The 21,068-nt window shown below is 38.9% G+C and overlaps 1 protein-coding gene across 1 annotated transcript in view; it reads left to right on the top strand.

Moving 5' to 3' along the window:
* The window catches only part of NBAS (NBAS subunit of NRZ tethering complex), an 892,343-nt gene that overhangs the window by 433,354 nt on the left and 437,921 nt on the right, over positions 1 to 21,068 (top strand). The window contains exons 34-38 of the mRNA XM_030198850.1: positions 96 to 253; positions 9,836 to 9,934; positions 18,552 to 18,719; positions 20,060 to 20,173; positions 20,506 to 20,629. Coding sequence (XP_030054710.1) covers positions 96 to 253; positions 9,836 to 9,934; positions 18,552 to 18,719; positions 20,060 to 20,173; positions 20,506 to 20,629 — 663 coding nt within the window. The remainder of the gene's footprint in view (positions 1 to 95; positions 254 to 9,835; positions 9,935 to 18,551; positions 18,720 to 20,059; positions 20,174 to 20,505; positions 20,630 to 21,068) is intronic.

Consider the following 21,068-nt stretch of genomic DNA (forward strand, 5'->3'; position numbering starts at 1 on the left):
TTTGATACTTTGTTCATATTTGATCACTAGGGAACTTGGTTTCCTTTTCTCACTGTGAGTAGCTGCTTTAAAAATGTTCTTTTCTCCATCTCCAGGTTATAGTCAAAGTTGGGATGTGTGTAGCCAGTTGGGGCAGTCAGAGAGTTACCAGGACCTGGGCACTCGCCAAGAACTCATGGCATTCGCTTTGACACACTGTCCTCCTAGTGCCATACAGGGTCTTTTAGCAGCAAGCAGCTCTCTCCAGACTCAGGTTGGTTTTTGTCAGCAGAGTTTCAATTTCTGAACCACTTTATCTAGAAAAGAGATAAGCCCTAAAGGAAAATGTTTTGCTTCACTGATCTTCTATATGAATCTTGGGGATTCCAGAAACAAATTAACAAATTTGCTTGTTTCTGTGGAACATAAGATGCATTGTGGAAATATATATCCTCCATACTAGAACTACAGTGGGTTGTATGTCCTAACGTGGATGTTTATCATAGTGAACAATAAAACACAAGTATTCCACAGGTAAAAACTGAATCATAAATATTCTCATGCTGCTAGAAATTTGGAATTATTTATTTAATTGGCATGTTTATAGAATACTTCTAAAAAATTCAAAACTCAACATATGATATTTGCTCAAAACGTTAGAACAAATTGTTTAGCACTAAAAATATTATATAATTTTTAACAATTGGCCTCATCAACCAAGGGTACCATTTAAAATTAGGACACCCTTTACAACGGCTCTCATCATTGGCCCCACCACTAGCCACAGAGAAAAACTCTCATATCTAATTGAGAGAAAAGTCTGTAGTGAGGGGTCGGCATGGTTTAACTAATATCAAATACAAAGTCTAACAAAAGATTTTTAAAACTCTCCAACTGGATAGGAGTGATAAGAAGTCAAAAAGTCCAACATTGCAAACACCCCGGGAATGAAAAAGTACTTAACTTGACTCAATCTCTTGAGTTTATGAAGTTGGAAGTCATAACTTTGTCCAACTTTAACAGATTGCAATAGCGGCATTACCGGAGGAATTGAATTGAAGGACACTTGACATGATAAGAAGAGATTGAGTCAAGTTAAGTACTTTTTCATTCCTGGAGCGTTTGCAGTGTTGGACTTTTTGACTTCTTATCACTCCTATCCAATTGGAGAGTTTTAAAAATCTTTTGTTAGACTTTGTTTTTGCACTAAATTTAAAAATATTTGATATTAGTTAAACCCTGCCAACCTGTCACTACAGACTTTTCTCTCAATTAGATATGAGAATTTTTCTCTGTGGTTTGTTTGGCTGGTGGTGGGGCCAATGATGAGAGCCGTTGTAAAGGGTGTCCTAATTTTAAATGGTACCCTTGGTTGATGAGGCCAATTGTTAAAAATTATATAATATTTTTAGTGCTACACTATTTGTTCTAACGTTTTGAGCAAATATCGTATATAGAATACTTCTGCCATTGAAATTCTTTTTTTTTTAAATTCCTTACCTTCAGTAACAATTATTTCTTTTCTGTGATGTTCCTTTCTGAATTTATTTGTATAACTTTCAAATTCACTGAGAAGTAAATAAAAAAACCTCTTAAATGTACTTTTTTAGGACCATAGGCGGTCGGTGGCCCAACTGTTTGGGGAGGCTAAAGGGGGTGGAGTTAGGGATGGGGCCAGGGGTGGAGCTTAAATCCATAATTGTCTGATAACACACAGAAAAAATAAAAATAAAAATAAAAGTCACAATACTTTTATTAAATTTAGATATTAAATATGTATCATATGTCAAAGAATAAAGTGATTGCTCAAAGCATATACTAACCATAATCGCTCAACTGCAAAACACTATGCACATCTTTGTGGAAAAACACACTCAGAACTTTACTGTACCAAAAATATTACACTGGGCAGAACCTAATACACCATTAGGGGCTTATAGCTCATTTAGTTATGTTTAAACAAAAGAGATCTGCAAAAGAGATCTGCATTAAAAAAATATTTATTTTTATTTTGACCTATAAAACCACTTGTCCCTGAAACATGCCTAAAAACAGAATAATCCAGTTGTGTATCTAAAATGCTAATTCCTACAAATGAGATGACATTAAAATGTGATTCCATGTGCCCCAGCTTTAGCCTTGTTACGATCAACAATCAAGAACAACCTGGATGCAGCAGCTCAAAAGTTTGTTTGTTTTGTTTGGGCTGAAGGCAGTGAGGATGTCATGCTGGGGAAACACATTAACCAAATTGGCTTCCTTGTTTACTTACTGGGCTACAAAGGCTCACTTCCACTCGTTTTGGGAGTCTTGCATCTTTCTCCCTGTTTCTTCTGCTGCCTGCTGTCTCCCCGGTCGTCATTTTTACTGCACTGAAGAGTTCTGCCTCGGCACCGGCAATTCAGAGACTCAGAGTCAGCCTTCTGCCAACGTCGGGGCTTCTCCTCAGGGGCGTCCAGGACTCTAACGTAACTTCCTCTTTTCTGCAGACCTGGGAGGGAGTGAGACATGCCTGAAGAGAAAGCCCCGATGCTGGCAGAAGGCTGACTCTGAATTGCCGATGCCGAGGCAGAACTCTTCAGTGCAGTAAAAATGACGATGGAGACAGCGGGCAGCAGAAGAAACACAAGATGGTCAGGGTTGAGCTGGGGAGGCTTAGCCTCCCCAAGCCTCTTATAAGGGGCGCCTATGTTTAGGACCCTGTTTAGTAAGGTGTGCTAGCATTTTTTAGCATGTGCTAAAAATTAGCTTGCGCTAACCATGTAGATATCTGCACAGTTAGCGAGCGCTAATTCTTAGCACTTGATAAAACCTGATGTGCCTCTAGCACGGCTTAGCAAACAAGGTCCTTAGTTTGCAAATAATTTAGGTGCACGTCTACTAAAAGCAGGAAATGGACAAGTGCAAAATGTGCTAAAGCATACTTCCCTTTCTCTGCTCGCTAACCATATGTTAACTTTTTTTTTTTTTTTTACACAAATTTTTTGGAAAGGGTGAGTCATATGTGGAGAATGGGGGTAGAAATGTTAACCAGCTAGTAGGTTCAGATTACCTCACTCTGATTAACACAGAGTTAAACACAAGAGCACTTACCCACAGATTCTGTATAGTGTGATTAGAGATCCATGCCATTTCTATAACAATGCACGCAACTCAATTGGCTTAATAAGCTGCTGAGCGCGGATAACAGCACTTAACAAATAATAATGAGTACTAATTGGCCCTGATTAGAATTTAGGTGCACAATTGGCTAAGCATATTCTGTAAAGATGTGCGCTGAACTTCTAATGCACAGGCAAAAAGGGGTGTGGTCATGGGTTGGGAAATGGGCATTTTGTAGGTGTTCTGAAATTTATGAGCCTACTTATAGAATAGGGCCCAGTGCATCTAAATCTACGAGCCGGGATTTACACCACATTTGCATTGGTGTAAATGGATGCGTGTAGATTTAGGCGCTGAAATATCAGCTAAGCATATTCTTTAATCGGTGCTTAAATCTAGGTGTTAATTATAGAATACGCTTAGTCTGCATTGATTTCAGCGCCGATTTTTTAGACGCCATATAGAATCTCCCCCTTAGTGCTTCCTAAATAGGAGACAGTAAGTGTTCCCACGTTAACTTTTTCCAGGTACCGTGAGCTAATGCGAACATTGGTGCACGACCTGAAAATCAAAAAATAGAAAATGCCCTTTAAAGGAGTTGTGGTAAATTTGGGTTTAGCATTTTGGAAAGTTTTATGTTAGCTTGTGCTAAGCAGTGGCGTTCCGAGGGGCGCTGACACCCGGGGCGGTTCGCCGATGCGCCCCGCCCCCCCCCCCCCCCGTGCAGCGCGACCCCCCCCCACCCTGGCGAAAGAACCCCCGGGTGCACGCCGCTGGGTGGGTGCCGTGCGCCGGTCAGTGTCGTTGGTTTCCATGCTCCCTCTGCCCCGGAACACCGGAACAGGTTACTTCCTGTTCCGGGGCAGAGGGAGCATGGAAACCAATGACGCTGACCGGCGCGCGGCACCCCCCCCCAGTGGTGTGCTCCCGGGGCGGACTGCCCCCACTGCCCCCCCCTTGGTATGCCACTGGTGCTAAGCCCAGATTTCAGCACACTTTAGTTGAAGGGCCCCTTGGTGTTTTGAAAACTGTTAAGAACATAAGCGTTGCCATATTGGGTTAGACCAAAAGTCCATCAAGCCCAGTATCTTGTTTCCAACAGTGGGCAATTCAGTTCACCAGAACCTACCAAGATCCCAAAAGAGTAAAATAAGATTTTATTCTGCTTGTTCCAGGAATAAGCAGTTGTATTTTCCTAAGTCCATCTTAATAATGGCTTATGGACTTTTCTTGTAAGAACTTATCCAAGCCTTTTTTAAAACCCTGGGCAGTGACTCCTACTGTGGTACCTTGCATCACTTAGCTATAGTTTAAGTTCCTCTTCCCTACATGCTTCACTTTGCACTTTCGCACATTAAATGTGATCTGCCATTTGGATGCCCAATCTCCCAGTCTTGTAAGGTCCTTTTGCAATGTTTCACAATCCTTTCTAGATCATTTATAGATATGTTAAAAAGCACAGACCACTGGGGAGCCCCACTATTAATCCTTTCTTTTAGAATACTGACCATTTAACCCTACTCTCTTTCTGTTTTTTAACCAGTTGTTAATCCCAAATAGAGCACTGCCTCATATCCCATGAGTTTCTAATTTTCTGAGGAGTCATTCATAAGATACGTTGTCAAATGCCTTCTGAAGATCCAGATGTACAATCCAGCTTATAATCGAAAGACAAAAACGCCTATATTGCGACCTAAATCGGGAGATAGGCGTTTATCTCCCAAAAACGAATAACGCGGTATAATCGAAAGCCGAACTTGGACGTTTTCAACTGCACTCCATCGCGGAAGCGTACAAAGTTGACGGGGGGCGTGTCGAAGGTGTGGTGAAGGCGGAACTGGGGCGTGGTTATCGGCCGATCAGAGATGGGCGCCTTTCGCCGATAATGGGAAAAAAATATGCGTTTTTAGTGAGAATTTAGGGCACTTTTCCTGGGCCCTGTTTTTCCACGAATAAGGCCCCAAAAAGTGCCCTAAATGACCAGATAACCACTGGAGGGAATCGGGGATGACCTCCCCTGACTCCCCCAGTGGTCATAAACCCCCTCCCACCATAAAATATGCCGTTCACAACTGTTTATTTTCACCTTCAAATGTCATACCCACCTCCCTGGCAGCAGTATGCAGGTCACTGGAGCAGTTATTAGGGGGTGCAGTGGACTTCAGGCAGGTGGACCCAGGCCCATCCCTCCCCTACCTATTACAATTGTGCTGCTTAATGCTTATTAGTCGTCCAACCCCCCAAACCCACTGTACCCACATGTAGGTGCCCCCCTTCACCCCTTAGGGCTATAGTAATGGTGTAGACTTGTGGGCAGTGGGTTTTGAGGGGGATTTGGGGGGCTCAACACACAAGGGAAGGGTGCTATGCACCTGGGAGCTCTTTTACCTTTTTTTTTGTTTTTGTAAAAGTGCCCCCTAGGGTGCCCGGTTGATGTCCTGCCATGTGAGGGGGGACAGTGCACTACGAATCCTGGCCCCTCCCACGAACAAATGCCTTGGATTTATTCGTTTTTGAGCTGGGCGCTTTCATTTTCCATTATCACTGAAAAACAAAAACGCCCAGCTCACAAATTGTCGAATAAAACATGGACGTCTATTTTTTTCGAAAATACGGTTCGGTCCGCCCCTTCACAGACCCGTTCTCGGAGATAAACGCCCATGGAGATAGACGTTTTCGTTCGATTATGCCCCTCTATATCAACCAGCTCAACTTTACCCACCCCTTGAAAGAAATGTAGCAGATTGGTGAGGCAAGATTTCCCTTGTCAAAATCCATCTTGGCTTTGTCCTATTAATCAGTGCCTATGTATGTGTTCAGTAATTTTATTCTTTATAATAATCTCCACCATTTTACCTGGCACTAACCTCAGGCTCACCGGTCTATAATTTCCTCGATCACCTCTGGGATCCTTTTTAAAAATTGGTGTAACATTAGCCACCCTCCAGTCTTCTGGAACCACGCTCGTTTTTAAAGATAAGAACATAAGAGTAGCCATACTGGGTCAGACAATGGTCCATCTAACCCAGTATCCTGTTTTCCAAACAGTGGCCAATCCAGGTCACAATTATCTGGCAGAAATTCAAATTGTGGCAAAACTCCAAGGTGGTGTACAGTAGATACAGTTTAATATCATAAGTACATAAGTATTGCCATACTGGGACAGACCAAAGGTCCTTCAAGCCCAGCATCCTGTTTCCAACAGTGGCCAATCCAGGTCAGAAATACCTGGCAAGATCCCAAAAGGTACAAAACATTTTATGTTGCTTATTCCAGAAAGAAGCAGTGGAGTTTCACCAAGTGCATTTTAATAATGGTCTACGGACTTTTCCTTTAGGAAGCCGGGCAAACCTTTTTTAAACCCCGCTAAGCTAATCGCCTTTACCACATTCTCTGGCAATGGATTCCAGAGTTTAATTACACGTTGAGTGAAGAAATATTTTCTCTGATTCGTTTTAAATTTACTACTTTGTAACTTCATCAAATGCCACCTAGTCCTAGTATTTTTGGAAAGAGTAAACAGATGATTCACACCTACCCTTTCCACTCCACTCATTATTTTATAGACCTCTATCATATCTCGCCTTAGCCGTCTTTCCTCTAAGCTGAAGAGCCCTAGCCGCTTTAGCCTTTTCTCATAGGGAAGTCATCTCATCCCCTTTATCATTTTCGTCGCCCTTTTCTGCAGCTTTTCTAATTCCACTATATCTTTTTTGAGATACAGCGACCAGATTTGAACACAATATTCGAGGTGCGGTCGCACCATGGTGCGATACAAAGGCATTATAACATCCTCATTTTTGTTTTCCATTCCTTTCCTAATAATACCTAACATTCTATTTGCTTTCTTAGCCAACGCAACACACTGAGCAGAAGGTTTCGGCGTATCATCAACGCCGCCGCCGCCTAGATCCCTTTCTTGGTCGGTGACTCCTAACGTGGAACCTTGCATGACATAGCTATAATTCGGGTTCGTCTTTCCCACATGCATCACTTTGCACTTGCTCACATTAAACGCCATCTGCCATTTAGAACTAATAATAGTTCTGCAGGTTCATTTTTTAGTTCTATCAGCACTCTGGGATGTTTACCATCTAGTTCAGGTGATTAGTTTGTCAAATTGCTCCTTTATATCTTCAGGGTTTACAGAGATTTGTTTCAGCTCTTCCAATTCATCATCATTAAATACCATTTTTGGCATAGGTGTCTCCCTCACATCTTCCTCAATAAAGATTGAAGCAAAGAATTAATTTAGTCTCTCCGCTATGGCCTTTTCCTCTCAAATGCTCCTTTACCTCTGTCATCCAGTGATCCAGCTGATTCTTTTACCGACTTTTTGCTTCTAATACACCAAAAAAATTTTTTACAATGTGTTTTTTTGCCTCCAAGGCAATCTTCTTTTGAAAGTCTATCTTTGCCTTTTTTTTATCAGCACTTTACATTTGAGTTTCCATTCCTTATGCTCTTTTCTATTATTCTCAGTCAGATCCTTCTTCCATTTTCTGAAGGATTTGTTTTTTAAGTTCTAGTAGCCTCCATCACCTCAGTTTTTATCCATGCTGACTGTCGTTTGGCCTTCCAAATATGTGGAATATATCAGGTCTGCTTTTCCATCTATATCTTTGATCCTGGGGAACTGGGTTTGATTCCTACTGCAGCTCCTTGTGACTGTGGGCAAGTCACTTAACCCTCCATTGCCCCAGGTACAAAATAAGTACCTGTATATATGTAAACCGCTTTGAATGTAGTTGCAAAATACCACAGAAAGGCAGTATATCAAGTCCCATTTCCCTTCCCTTCCCCTTATGTAAATTTTTGACCTTTTGCAGCTAACCATTTTCCTCATTTTATTATAGTCTTCTTTTTTAAATTATTGGATTTCCTGTGTGTACTTACCCAGCTATATCAAACTATAAACAGAGGTTTCTTTGGTCTATAGTCTGTGCTCTTCACTGATGCCATGGTAAACTTTATCCCAGTATTAAGTGTGGAAATATATTTTAAAACACTGGGCGAAAGAAAACCAAATCTAACTGGATAAGCATCCCAAAGATGTGTACTATTTGTTAAATAATATTTAACAAAATTATATAAAGAATAATTTAAGTGGTTCATGCAACGTGAATGGAACCACCACAGATAAAAAGATTTACTGTGTCACCATTTTGATTTTTAATCACTGCTCAAGTCTCCCAAGGTTGACCATTATTTTACATTTGCTTGTGTGGTTCATACATACTATCAGTCTTCAAAAAGGTTAATAAGTTAAAACTGAAACTGTATAACAAACATTGTAATTATTCAAGTGGTCTTTTAAAATCTTCCAGGCTCACGACAAAGACCATGTTTTGCAAGGTGCTGCCTCAGGGAACACAAGAAAGTATAGGTGCAAATTGCGTGAATGGTTCTGTTAGTCCCTAAGAAGAAAAAGCAAATCAGAAAAAAATTAAATTCATACTGAAAAGTGTAAAAACTTTCTCTAAAACCACTCAAAACAAATTTGAAAATAACATCCAGTTTGGAGTAATTCAATAAAGAACTGACTGTCACATCTGGTTACTGTGATGTTTTTTAGTCACCACTGTTTTTTGTGCTAGCAACGCATACACCAACGTGACTTAAACTTGCAGAGAGGAGGAAGCTCCTGTTTTGACAGCAGAAAGAACAGGGCATGAAAACCAGGGGGAAATTTCTATTCACTATGATGACCTGGCACCTGGGATTTGCCAAGTACTCCTTCCTCCTTAATGTTCCTTCCACCCACCCCCCACTACCACCATCAATTTTGTACTTCCCCCAACTATCCCAGCCAATTCAGTAACATTTCTCAGTCAGGGGATACGGCCTTTTTACTTTATGAAATTTGGCTAACTTGGAGTTTAGGTGTTCTAAGTAGGTGTCATTGGTGTGGTGACTTAGACCCCTTCATTCCTCTTCCTCTTCTTCACTACAGGAGTGTGAATTATCTTTATGTAACATAATCAGCTAGTCTGGGATGCAAGAGACCTGATAAATAGTAAAATTCAAGACCTTTATATGACCATGGATAGCACTACATATTAGATGACAGTAAGCTCAGTAAGATGGCAAGAATTGTAACAGCGATTGTGTGCAGCTTACCATCCCTGAAGCCTTACTATAGGGTTGTAACTGCTATTCTGTGCTAGTTACCCTCCCCCATGTATTATTAATGTGTGCAAGTATTGTCATATTACTGTTATGAGCTGAACCATTCAGTGCTTTCTTTTCATCCTCTTTCTGTTTAGGGTCCTCTGTGCTTCAGCCCACTCAGTTTTAGAATTCCATCGCTGTTTTTGCCTGCACTTCCTTCTTTGGGAGGACGTTCCAGGCCTATAGTACCCTTTTCCTTGTAAAGTTTTCTAACATTATTCTTGACTTTACCTACTACTGCTAGGCCAGCAGGTCCACCTTTAAATATTCAGTTCTAGGGAAAAAAAGTGTGTATCAGTTCTGCCACAATATATATTTCAGTATATTATTCAAGGCAGGTTACATTTTCCTGTCCGTGGAAAGCTTACAGTCTAAGTTTATTTCTGAGGCAAAGGAAGATTAAGTGGTTTTCCCAAGATCATATGGAACAATCAGTTGTATTATTTGTATGCTGCATATGATTTTGATGTCTTCTAAAAATTTGCATTATCATATTGTAGAGTTTTTCTTTTCCTATATGTCCTTGTACACCTGTTTGATGTGATAGTAGGTATGACATCTACTGTTTTTGTGTTTTCTCTAGATACTTTATCAAGCAGTGAATTACCAGATTCTCCCCTCAGAAGGAGAGAATGTTCATATCTCAGAACCTTCTGGGGTGATTAGTAAAGAATCTCAGCAGGTAAGAATTAGAATTATGAGCTAGAAAGAATAGTAGGTTTTAATTTTGCTGTTTGCTAATAACTCTGCATTGAGACTTTTGTAAACATAGCTTTGACTGGTTGAAGCCACAAAAACAGCTTACACATTGCTGTACTCATTCATTTTAATTTAACACATCATACTCTGCCTTTTTCAAGAGAGGCTGATACAAAGCATTTCACATCATTTACAAGTATCATACAGATAAAAGTAATCATTCTTTCAGACAGCAAGAGCTAACACCAAAATGGTTAATAACAGAAATAACGCATTCTTTCTAAAGGGACACCAAAATAACGTCCCCAAAAACTGTCATCCAATAACTTCCTTACCTACCTTGTACAAGTTGTTGACTGCAATAGATAGAATATATTTATCATATAGATAATAATAATAATATCATGGCAATAGAACAGAAGGGTAGTAAAAGAGGAATATATGGTGCCAGAGATGAGTTGATGGTGAATAAAGCTAACATGACTTTTTTTCAGAAAAATGGAAGCCTCAGTATATCATGGATTGACTGTGAGGGAGCTTTTGTTAGCTTCCCACAGTCTTGGGTAATAAATTAACTTCAAATAGGTAAAGTTGTAAAGCATTTTTCATGTGTGAAGCCTGTTTTATACAAATAAGAGAGCTGTTATAAAATTGTGCAGGGGGATATGTACGTAAAAAGCACATGTACCAAAACATTGTGGGGACATCTCTGTGGCCCATATATTTATTTTATTTATTTTATTTGTAGCATTTGTATCCCACATTTTCCCACCAATTTGCAGGATCAATGTGGCTTACTTTTGCCGTAATGGCGGTTGCCATATCCAGGTAACAGAATTACAAATGGTAATGTGTTAAGTTGCATACATACATGGTAACATACATGTAACATAACATACCTGAACAGATCATGGTATAGATATATATCGTGTGCATATACATGTTAAGGAAGAATAAATTATGGTAATACATGAAAGTTTCTGAGTAAGAAATTGGGTTGTATCATACTTTAGGTCTTCGACTATGGTGTTCTGATTTGGGAAGAGTAAAGGCAAAATTGTGATGTACGTGCAAATTTTATAAAATGCATGGACAGGTTCACAAGCTTACAGCATCTTTGGAGCAAGTGCGTGTGAATTTGCATACGATTGGAGCTTGTTCTGGGTGTCTTCTTTAGAAAGGCATATAGGTATCTATGTTACCTTTATAAAATAGGTTTAAAATAGGTACTACTACTATTTAACATTTCTAAAGCGCTACCAGGGTTACGCAGTGCTGTACAGTTTAACAAAGAAGGACAGTCCCTGCTCAAAGGAGCTTACAATCTAAAGGACAAAAGTGCAGTCAATCAAGTTGGGGGCAGTCTAGATTTCCTGGATAGAGGTACAATGTTTAGGTGCCGAAAGCGACATTGAAGAGGTGGGCTTTGAGCAAGGATTTGAAGATGGGCAGGGAGGGGGCTTGGCGTATGGGCTCAGGGAGTTTATTCCAAACATAGGGTGAGGCAAGGCAGAAAGGGCGGAGCCTGGAGTTGGCGGTGGTGGAGAAGGGTACTGAGAGGAGGGATTTGTCCTGTGAGCGGAGGTTACGGGTAGGAGCGTAAGGGGAGATGAGGGTAGAGAGGTAATGAGGGGCTGCAGATTGAGTGCATTTGTAGGTTAGTAGGAGAAGCTTGAACTGTATGCGGTACCTGATCGGAAGCCAGTGAAGTGACTTAAGGAGAGGGGTGATATGAGCATATCGGTCTAGGCGGAAGATAAGACGGGCAGCAGGTACCTTTTTAGACTTATCACCTAGGAACCCTCTTATAAAATTACTCCTAAGTGGGGTAATTCTGTAAACAGTGGCATAGATCTAGGTAGTAAGTACACACACACATGCTAGTATTCAAGTCATTTACAAGTATTTATTTGGATTTTTGGATTTGCTCACATGTTTTTCAGTAGTTGCTCAAGGTGAGTTACATTCAGGTACACTGGGTATTTCCCTGTCCCTGGAGAGCTCACAATCTAAGTTTGTACCTGGAACAGTGGAGGGTTAAGTGACTTCCCCAAGATCACAAGGAGCAGCGGTGGGAATTGAACCGGGCACCTCTGGATGTCAAGACTGGTGCTCTAACTGCTAGGCCTCTCCTCCATTATGACCATAATCTGCCTGTTTAGTATTCTGTAAGTATTCTCCTCCTTCAGTGGTGCGTACTTTGTAGGTGAACATTCACATACTTTGATGTACAGTAATGCATGTACATTATAGAATACTGTAACTTATACATATTTTTCATCTGGGGGAGAGAGAAAGAAAGAGATACTAATTATCCTCTGATAATGTCAGTCCATTGTTTGCTGCTGATTTGAAGTTATTATTATTAGCATTTGTATAGCGCTACCAGACGCACGCAGCGCTGAACACCTGATACAAAGAGACAGTCCCTGCTCAAAAGAGCTTACAATCTAAATAATACAGACAGACAAGACAGTTACGGGTGAGGGAAGTAATGGGTGAGAAGGAAGGAAGGGAAAAGGGGAGGGCAATTGTATAGGTTTTGTGATTTATTATTTAATGGAACAACTGTGAGATGGGGAGTTTCTTTGATAAATCAGGATGAATTTTGGCACAGATAAGTGTGCCAAGACAACCTCCTTTAATGGAAAATTAAAGAAAAGAAAACAGAAAGCATCTCTTAGAAAAGACAGTAATGCAACAAAATAATAATTTGATCAGGAATGCATATCTTAATACCTTGAAAAAGAAGAAGAAAAAGTGAATGAGGAAAAAAGATCCACAAAATATACTACAGATCTTGATATTGAAAAGTGTTTAACAGCATGAGCTAAAAGCATCAATCAGCTTCCATTTCCCATATTCTCATGCACCCTTGGAATCGTAGAGTGGCACTATAAATATCTTGAAAATTGAATGTAAGAACAAAACTGTTCTTCCATGAGAACCTGTCGAAAGGTTTGGGCTATCATTGAAATATAAGATAGTGTGCAGATGGTATCTAACATCCTCCAGAATCCAGCAAACGTACCCAAAATGTTGGTAGAAAGTGGTGGAGGGAATGTGACTCGAGTGAAAAATTTCTGCACATCTGTGGGACTGTTCTAAAGTTCAGATTTATGGGGAACATGTAAATCAACTGATTAAGTAAGCTATTAAAATTTTGTTGCATATGGACCAATAAATTTCCTCACTGCATATGCCAGAAGCTATTTCTGAGAGATCAATGAAACTGGCTACTAATTTTATATTGACTGCAAGAATAGAGAGAGCTACTGCATGGAGGAAGACTTCCTTCCCAATAGCATTTGGAAAGTCTGTTTCCTTTTCAAGTTTACAGCTGTCAGACCTAATAAGGCAATGAAAAAAATCCCACAAGTGAGACAAAAACAAAATATACTATATAAAGAGTCAATCCCACAGTATTTCACAGGTATATGAAGTTTGTGAGGACATACACCACACCTTTTACTAAATGTACTGCTAAATATTTTATTTTTATACTAAATATATTAGTGAGGAGAACACAGAGATCAGTATGGGCTGTTACCACAGCCGAGCTGTTCTTAGTGAGTCTGGCCGCAATGCGACTGACACTAACACGCTCCATACATCATTTTTTATCCTCTTATGTGTGACTCCGCTTTATGTTTTTTGTGAAAATAAATCACTCTAACTACTCTAATTGTTAATATGTGTATTTGTCCAAACAAAAATCAAAACCATACATTTACCTTGGAGAACCTAAGAACTGCAGTCACACAACCCTAATGGATACAAAACAGCACTGGATAAAGGATAACAGGAAAAAAAAGGCTTATCTGAGTCTTGAACCATTTGTCTCCATAATTAGCAGAGTATTAGAAGAATTTTCCTGAAAATAGTTAACACCCACGTTCTGTTTCAAAACCATCTTCATTAGGGACGCCAGTGCTTGAACTCTGAAAAGTACTACCAAAAAAACTAGAAACTGCAGTCAATCAAGGTTCTCTAATCTCATCTTGGAAGCTCAACAAGAAATTGTCAAAAAAGAAAAGAAAACAACAACAGTCCAACAGACACATTCAAGCCCACAGATTCAATAGCATATAGTTAAAAAAAAATCAATTTCTGCTTCATAAGTACATAAGTATTGCCATACTTTGAAAGACCAAAGGTCCATCAAGCCCAGCATCCTGTTTGCAACAGTGGCCGATCCAGGTCACAAATACATGGCAAATTCCCAAAAAAGTACAAAACATTCTATATTGCTTATCCCAGAAATAGTGATTTTCCCCAAGTCCATTTAATAATGGTCTATGGACTTTTTCTTTAGGACGTCACTCTTCCCTTCTGTCTCTCTCAGCTCTCTGGTCCCACCCTCAAACAGGAATTGAAGGCGGGGCCAGAGCTGAGAGAGACAGAAGGGAAGAGTGACGTCCTGAGCCTGCATGCTTTTCGCTGCAGCCCCGACTAGGTAAAATTACTTTTAGACCTCAGAGGGCGGGACCAGAGAGCTGAGAGAGACAGAAGGGAAGAGTGATGTGCTGAGCCTGCATGCTTTTTGCTGCAGCCCCAACTAGGTAAAATTACTTTTAGACCTCAGAGGGAGGGCAGGGGATCTCGGAACTCGGTGGGAGGGAGGGAGGGAGATCCCTAACTCGGAGGGAGGGATTCGGACAAGATGCACCGGAGCACCTAGGTTTTAGAAGAGGAAAAAGATGCGTCTTGTAGTCCGAATTTTTTTTTCCAGTTCCCTCCTCTAAAACCTAGGTGCGTCTTATGGTCCTGTGCATCTTATAGTCCGAAAAATACGGTAGTCATATATGGATTGTTTACAGTAGGAGGAAAAACTTTGAAAGATCTACTATGTCCAACTTGTCCACAGCATCAATAGAAACAAGTGGCATAAGAGTAGCCGTACTGGATCAGACCAACGGCCCATCTAACGCAGTATCCTGTTTCCAAACAGTGGCCAAGCCAGGTCACAAGTACCTGGCAGAAATCCAATTAGTAGCAACATTCCATGCTACCGATCCTGATGCAAGCAGTTGCTTCCCCATGTCTGTCTCAATAGCAAACTATGGACTGTTCCTCCAAGAACTTGTCAAAACCTTTTTTTTAAACCCAGAAACACTAACCGCCATGACCATATCCTCTGGTGAGTTCCAGAGGTTAACCATAAGAGTTATACAACTACTTTTATAATGGGAACACGGGGGCATAAACCCAAGTTATCAAACACACTCTAACCCCTTGTAAATACTCCTCCAAAGCACAAAAGGCAAAAGGTCATAAGATTACTATATTATGGAGGAAAAAGCCTCAATAATTATAATAGTGCCACTATATTTGCACTATACTTATCCATCATTGGCAGAAAAAACCTCCATTCATATATTCTTATTTTGACTCTTCAAAAGTTCATTGAATTTTTACTCATATATTGCACAGTTAATGTGCTCAAACTTGTATATAAGAAAAGGAACTTAACTTCTCCAGCTTCCAGTCTTCAATTCATACAGTCCTGTCGATAATGGCCATTGTTTCCACGGTACAACAACTGTTGCTTCAAGATATATATAAACAGACTTAAATTTTCAATCAGAATGTCACATTGTCTTTGTTTTTTGGAATGATGTTAGAAATCACTGATTTTTGCAATATTACATTTTTTATTATTTGCTACATGTGACTTTACATGCGTGGTCTGTGTGATTCTGTTCCCCTGCAATAAAATCTATGTAAACACCACTAGAAACCAGGGATTTTGTGGAAGGTAGGCTAGGGGTGGGGGGGAGGGAAGCTTTTGAGAGAGGAAAAAATGGAGTTTGTTGTTGGGTGGCAATTTCTTACAGTTGGTGCAATACCATACAGTCCAGAATACAATCTATAATAGATTCATCAGGTATTATATTAACTAAAAACAAAGACATTCATGCTCAATTTCATATACTCTGTAAACTCTTACATTCTTAAGAATCCAATGCTGCCTTGCCTCAAATTTCTGAATTTCTTTGAAAATTATATCACCTAAGATTAATCTCAAAACATTGCAACAATCTAGAATCAGCAATAACAATCTCAATAAATTCAAACAGCATTAAAATCCCTACTATTTATCAAAGCACCAGGCCCAGATGATTACAATGTTAAATTTTCTAAAACATTTGTCTCATATGAATGTCTGTGGTGGATATTTTTTTCATACCATCATGTTAAAAGACATTACCCAAAGTTCATTCACTGAATCTAGAATAATAGTCTTTCCCAAACCTAGCAGAGGCCCACAATATGTCACTAATTATAGACCCATTTCTGTAATAAACATATATAGTAAAGTTTATGCTAAAATAATTGCTACTCATCTATCTAATGTCTTAAATACTATTAAACACCCAGATCAGAACAGATTTATGAAAAACATGTACATCAGATAATGCATGACTAATTTACAGTATCTTGTAATTGGGTCCCGATCAACCTAAACCATTAATAATTTTGGCCCTGGATGCCGAGAAGACCTTTGAATAGAATGAGATTACCTCGTTCATATTCTAAACTAGTTCAGTGTATGCCCTCAACTTCAACATATGATACATATAATTTATTTGGCTCCCTTTTCCCAAATCTATGCAAATCATAATTTGTCTGAGGCCTTCTTTCTATCCAGATGCACTAGACAAGGTTGTCCATTATTCCCTCTTTTGTTTAAACTTGCCCTCAAATCCATTCCAATGCCTATTCATCAATCCTCTATAATTGAAGGTTTTACGTTGTCCAACTTAGAAATTGTTCTTTGTAGGCAGATGATCTGCTATTATATACCATGAACCCTTCTTTTCCAACAATACTAGACTTAACCATAATACCTGGTTATAAGATTAACTGGGAAAAAAATTGAATCTTCCTATTCCACAACAATATTTGTTCTTCTGATATAACCAAATATTATTTTAAATGGCAACCATCTGCCTTACAATATTTAGACATTCAGTTGGGCTGCATCCTTCAAGAAAACTTAGAAATGAATTTGAACTCTCTTCTAAAATATATTTATTTAAAAAGATTGCGGTTTGTTGCTTTCCTCTTTACTTATCCTTTTAGAGTTGCTTAGAAGCTATTAAAATGTCATTCACCCCAAAAGTAAACTACACTGTAAGCATGCTTCCAACTTGAAAAACAAATTGCCTTTCCTTTAAAAGTTTTACTAGAAATGCCTGATGTATCAAAGAAGCTGAATACTCCTGCATTACGAGCTACACTGTCTGCATTCCAGAAGTTTAATAGCATAAATTCTCATGACTATAAAGACTCTTATAAGACAGTCATTTGGAACAATTCCAAGATCATAACTGGAAAATCCTTGGTGAACTGGCCTCTTTGGCAAAATAAACAAATTTGACATTTAGAACAACTATTCCAGGATTCTACATTCAAAACGTTCAACACATGACAAACTGAATTTGCCTTACCAAATTCACAGTTTAAAACTTATTGCCAGCTCCAACAAGCAATGCATCATAGTAAAATTGACCTTCTTAACCTTCAAAGTGAGTTGCCACTGGAATCAAATATACATAAAATGTTGGCTTCAGCTATTGGCATCAACTATATCAGCTTCATCAGCTTTACAAGTTCCTTCAATCAGATATCAATAGATCTTTTATTGGTGTTTAGAAAGTTTGGAAAAATGAAAAAAAGAAAAGAAAACTTTACCTGAGCAACAATGTCACAGTTTTGGTTTAAAGGTTCAAGACCATGTTTATCTACCTCCTGGACTCTTCTTCCTTTATTATTGTTAATTGAGGTCCCCAATCAAATCACACAACTAGAAAAACTTCGACAGATCTATGTTGGTTCTGCAATTTACATAAAGGAATTTAAAACGCCTATTATGTGACTGCTGCAATGTGCATATAGTTTGGACTGTAATTAGGAAGAAAATTCTTGACATCCTTCACATCAGTATTGATACTTCTTTTAATCTTATAATTTGGAAATCACTTGTATTAGCAACTTCACTTCCTGATGCAGATTTGCATCTATTTGGTTTCCTCATTTCGATTGCATTAAAACTAATCATCAGTCATTGGAAGGATAATTCCACTTTCTATGTTATAATATTATGGAACTAGGTTTGTTCATTTCATAAATACAAAAATGGGTAAAAAATTGAAGAAACTGGATAAATACATCTGTCGTAATACAGAAACCATTTAATAATTTCTAATATTCTGTATTTGAGCTCATCCTATATGTTATAAGCACTGTTGGCATTGCCGCTTGGGACCTGCTAGTGTGGCTTGATAAAAGAGTCCCATAGTTTGTTGTTATGTTTTGGAATTGGTTATTCATGATGTTACTAATATATTTCTTACTGTACTTTAATATAAAATATAGCAGATTTGAACATAATAGTTATTTGAAGTATGTGTGCTCACACATCTCATAAGCCTTCTCTCCTTTTGGAAAGTAGGCTAAAAATGAGAACAAAATTCACTAATCTGCTGGCTTTGAATGTCACAAATGTTTAGCACTCATAAATATGCTAACATATCTTTGCCTGCTATTTGATTTTGTCTTTAACACCTGCTGTTGTCTGCTTTGTAACATTACAGGCTGAAACTAAAGGCTCGACTAATCAATCTACCGATCTGTTGTATCGGACCACAGCTACAACCATGAAAGTTTTGTCAAATACAACTATGACCACTAAAGCTGTATTACAAGCAGTCAGTGATGCGCAGTGGTGGAAAAAGTCATTAACTTATCTCCGCCCTTTGCAAGTAAGAAATAACTTAAAGGCCTTGCCACATCTATCAATTTTGTTTAAAATTTTTACTTTGATGTTCAAGTTATTAAAATTCTCAATTTTTGTTCCGATTTATTATTTTAAGCGTTGGGTTTAATGTTATCTGTGCATAAAATGATGAGGTTAAACCTTGTAAGTAAGCCAGGATATATTTAGCGACCTCAGTTTTTCAGGTTCATTATACTACTACTACTACTACTATTTAGCATTTCTATAGCGCTACAAGGCATACGCAGCGCTGCACAAACATAGAAGAAAGACAGTCCCTGCTCAAAGAGCTTACAATTATAGTAAGTGGTCACAAACTGCCCAATATTTAAAACCATTTAACTGACCAGGAGCCAAATGGTACTTAACCACTGAATATTGCCAGTTAGTGTTTAGTGGATAACTGGTTATATCACATGACATAACCGACTATCAGCTAATATTCAGTGCCTAAATTCAGCCACCAAAATAGCAGGTCTATCTTTGGCTGTTTTCAACTTGGCCAGCGCTGAATATCAGCTTGGCCAGTTAAGTTGTAACTAGGCAAAAAAAACACCCGGATATTCAATGCCAGTACTGGAAATGACTCAACATTGAATTTCTGGGCTCAGCGCTGACTGCGGGAGTCAGCCTGGCTAACTCCTGTAGTTTGAATATCGGGCCTAATGTGTTTTTATACTGTTTACATTAAACTATTACTATTTATAATTTTCTATAGCACTGCTAGGTGTATACGGCTTTCTACAATATGGGATAGTTTGGCTTATTTACCAGCAAATTAATAAGTGTGAATTTGGGACCAAGGGGCCACTTTAGTACCCTGTAATATTTACTCCTCCATCCATATTCCAGGTTTCACTACTGTCATATGAGAAATAGTTAACTGTAATTCATATACATTGCAGAGAGATACTGTGCTTGTAGTCATTCCTCAAATACTGCAAACAGCTTTGTTTTTATGTGAGCAGTTCACCTCTTTGAGATGGAAGATTAAGTTTCCAGATTATTTCACCTTCGGGTCTGAGTTGCAGTGCTAAAACAAATTTGTACTTCTGGTTCATGTACCTTCGTCATCATAGATGACCAAACAGACCTGCATAAGCTCTGTTACAGCATGAACTTTAACTACACAATAGTTGTTTAAAAATACACATTTTTTTTCATTTGCATGTTTCAGGTATTTGAGGGATTTTTCTTCAGAATTTTATTTTGTTGCCATTTTTACCTCCCATTTCTGTATGAATCAGATGTTGGAGTTTTATGTTTGTAGAAATAGCAAGACAGAGTTCTGAGTTAATGTGTTTTTCTCTGCTATGTTTATCCTAGGGTGATGGATTTGGAGATGCATTTAAAAGTATGTCGGGAGGTAATGCAGAAATAGGAAAGCAAGGCTGCCATCCTTTTTATGAGTCTGTAATTGTCAATCCATTTATTGCTGAAGTAAGTGCAACATATTAAGAGAAGAAAATTAGGGTGCCTTTAAAAAGAACTGATTTACAGGGTATCATTAAGGTCTTTTAAACTCTCAGAGACTGTAATTGAATAAAATAGCTATTTAATCATCATTGAGTTGCTCTTCATAATTTAGAGTATTCTAGTATGTGTTTTTAAAAGAAAACTTTCATAAGTGTTTTTTTTCCTTTAATAAATGCACTTTTTGTTTGCAAAAGAAATTGTCCAGAATTGTAAGCTATAAATCAAGAGAAAAAATTCTGATGTTAATAATTCAGAATGATAGAAAAGTAATAGTGAACAAAATGGTTTTTGTACAGGCTGAATCGATTTACAAAACATATCAGCACAGCCCTCCTGAGAGCTTTGCAGAAGTTCTGCTAAGAACAGGGAAATTAGCGGAAACCAAAAGTGAAGGGGAAAATCTTTTTCCAGCTACAGAAGGTAAGAATCAAAGCAATGTATTAACAAACATTATTTGTGCTATATGCTTTCTGTATAAGCAGTCTGTAATGTCTTGAATTTGTCCTATATAATAATTTGCACCTCCAACGTTCCATGTCTGGCTGCTTGGGTTCGTAACATCTCCTGATGTCAGCCAGCCTCCAGCGTTCCATTCCCCCTCACTGTCCCGCCCTTGCATCAAGACGTAATGATGTCAGAGGGCGGAACAGTGAGAGGGAAGGGAACGTTGGAGGCGAGCTGATGTCAGGAGGGATGTTATGAACGGAACGGGCACCAGCCAGCCAGAGACCGTTCCGGTACAAATCGAGGGGAGGAGAGAATCGCGGGACATCGAGGGGAGGGAGGGAGGAAGGGGAGGGCAGGGCAGGGCAGAGGTGAATTGATGGACATGGATGGGATGAAAGGACAGTACTACTAC

The sequence above is a fragment of the Microcaecilia unicolor genome, chromosome 3 (assembly GCF_901765095.1).
Source record: "Microcaecilia unicolor chromosome 3, aMicUni1.1, whole genome shotgun sequence".
In the NCBI taxonomy this organism is placed as follows: domain Eukaryota; kingdom Metazoa; phylum Chordata; class Amphibia; order Gymnophiona; family Siphonopidae; genus Microcaecilia; species Microcaecilia unicolor.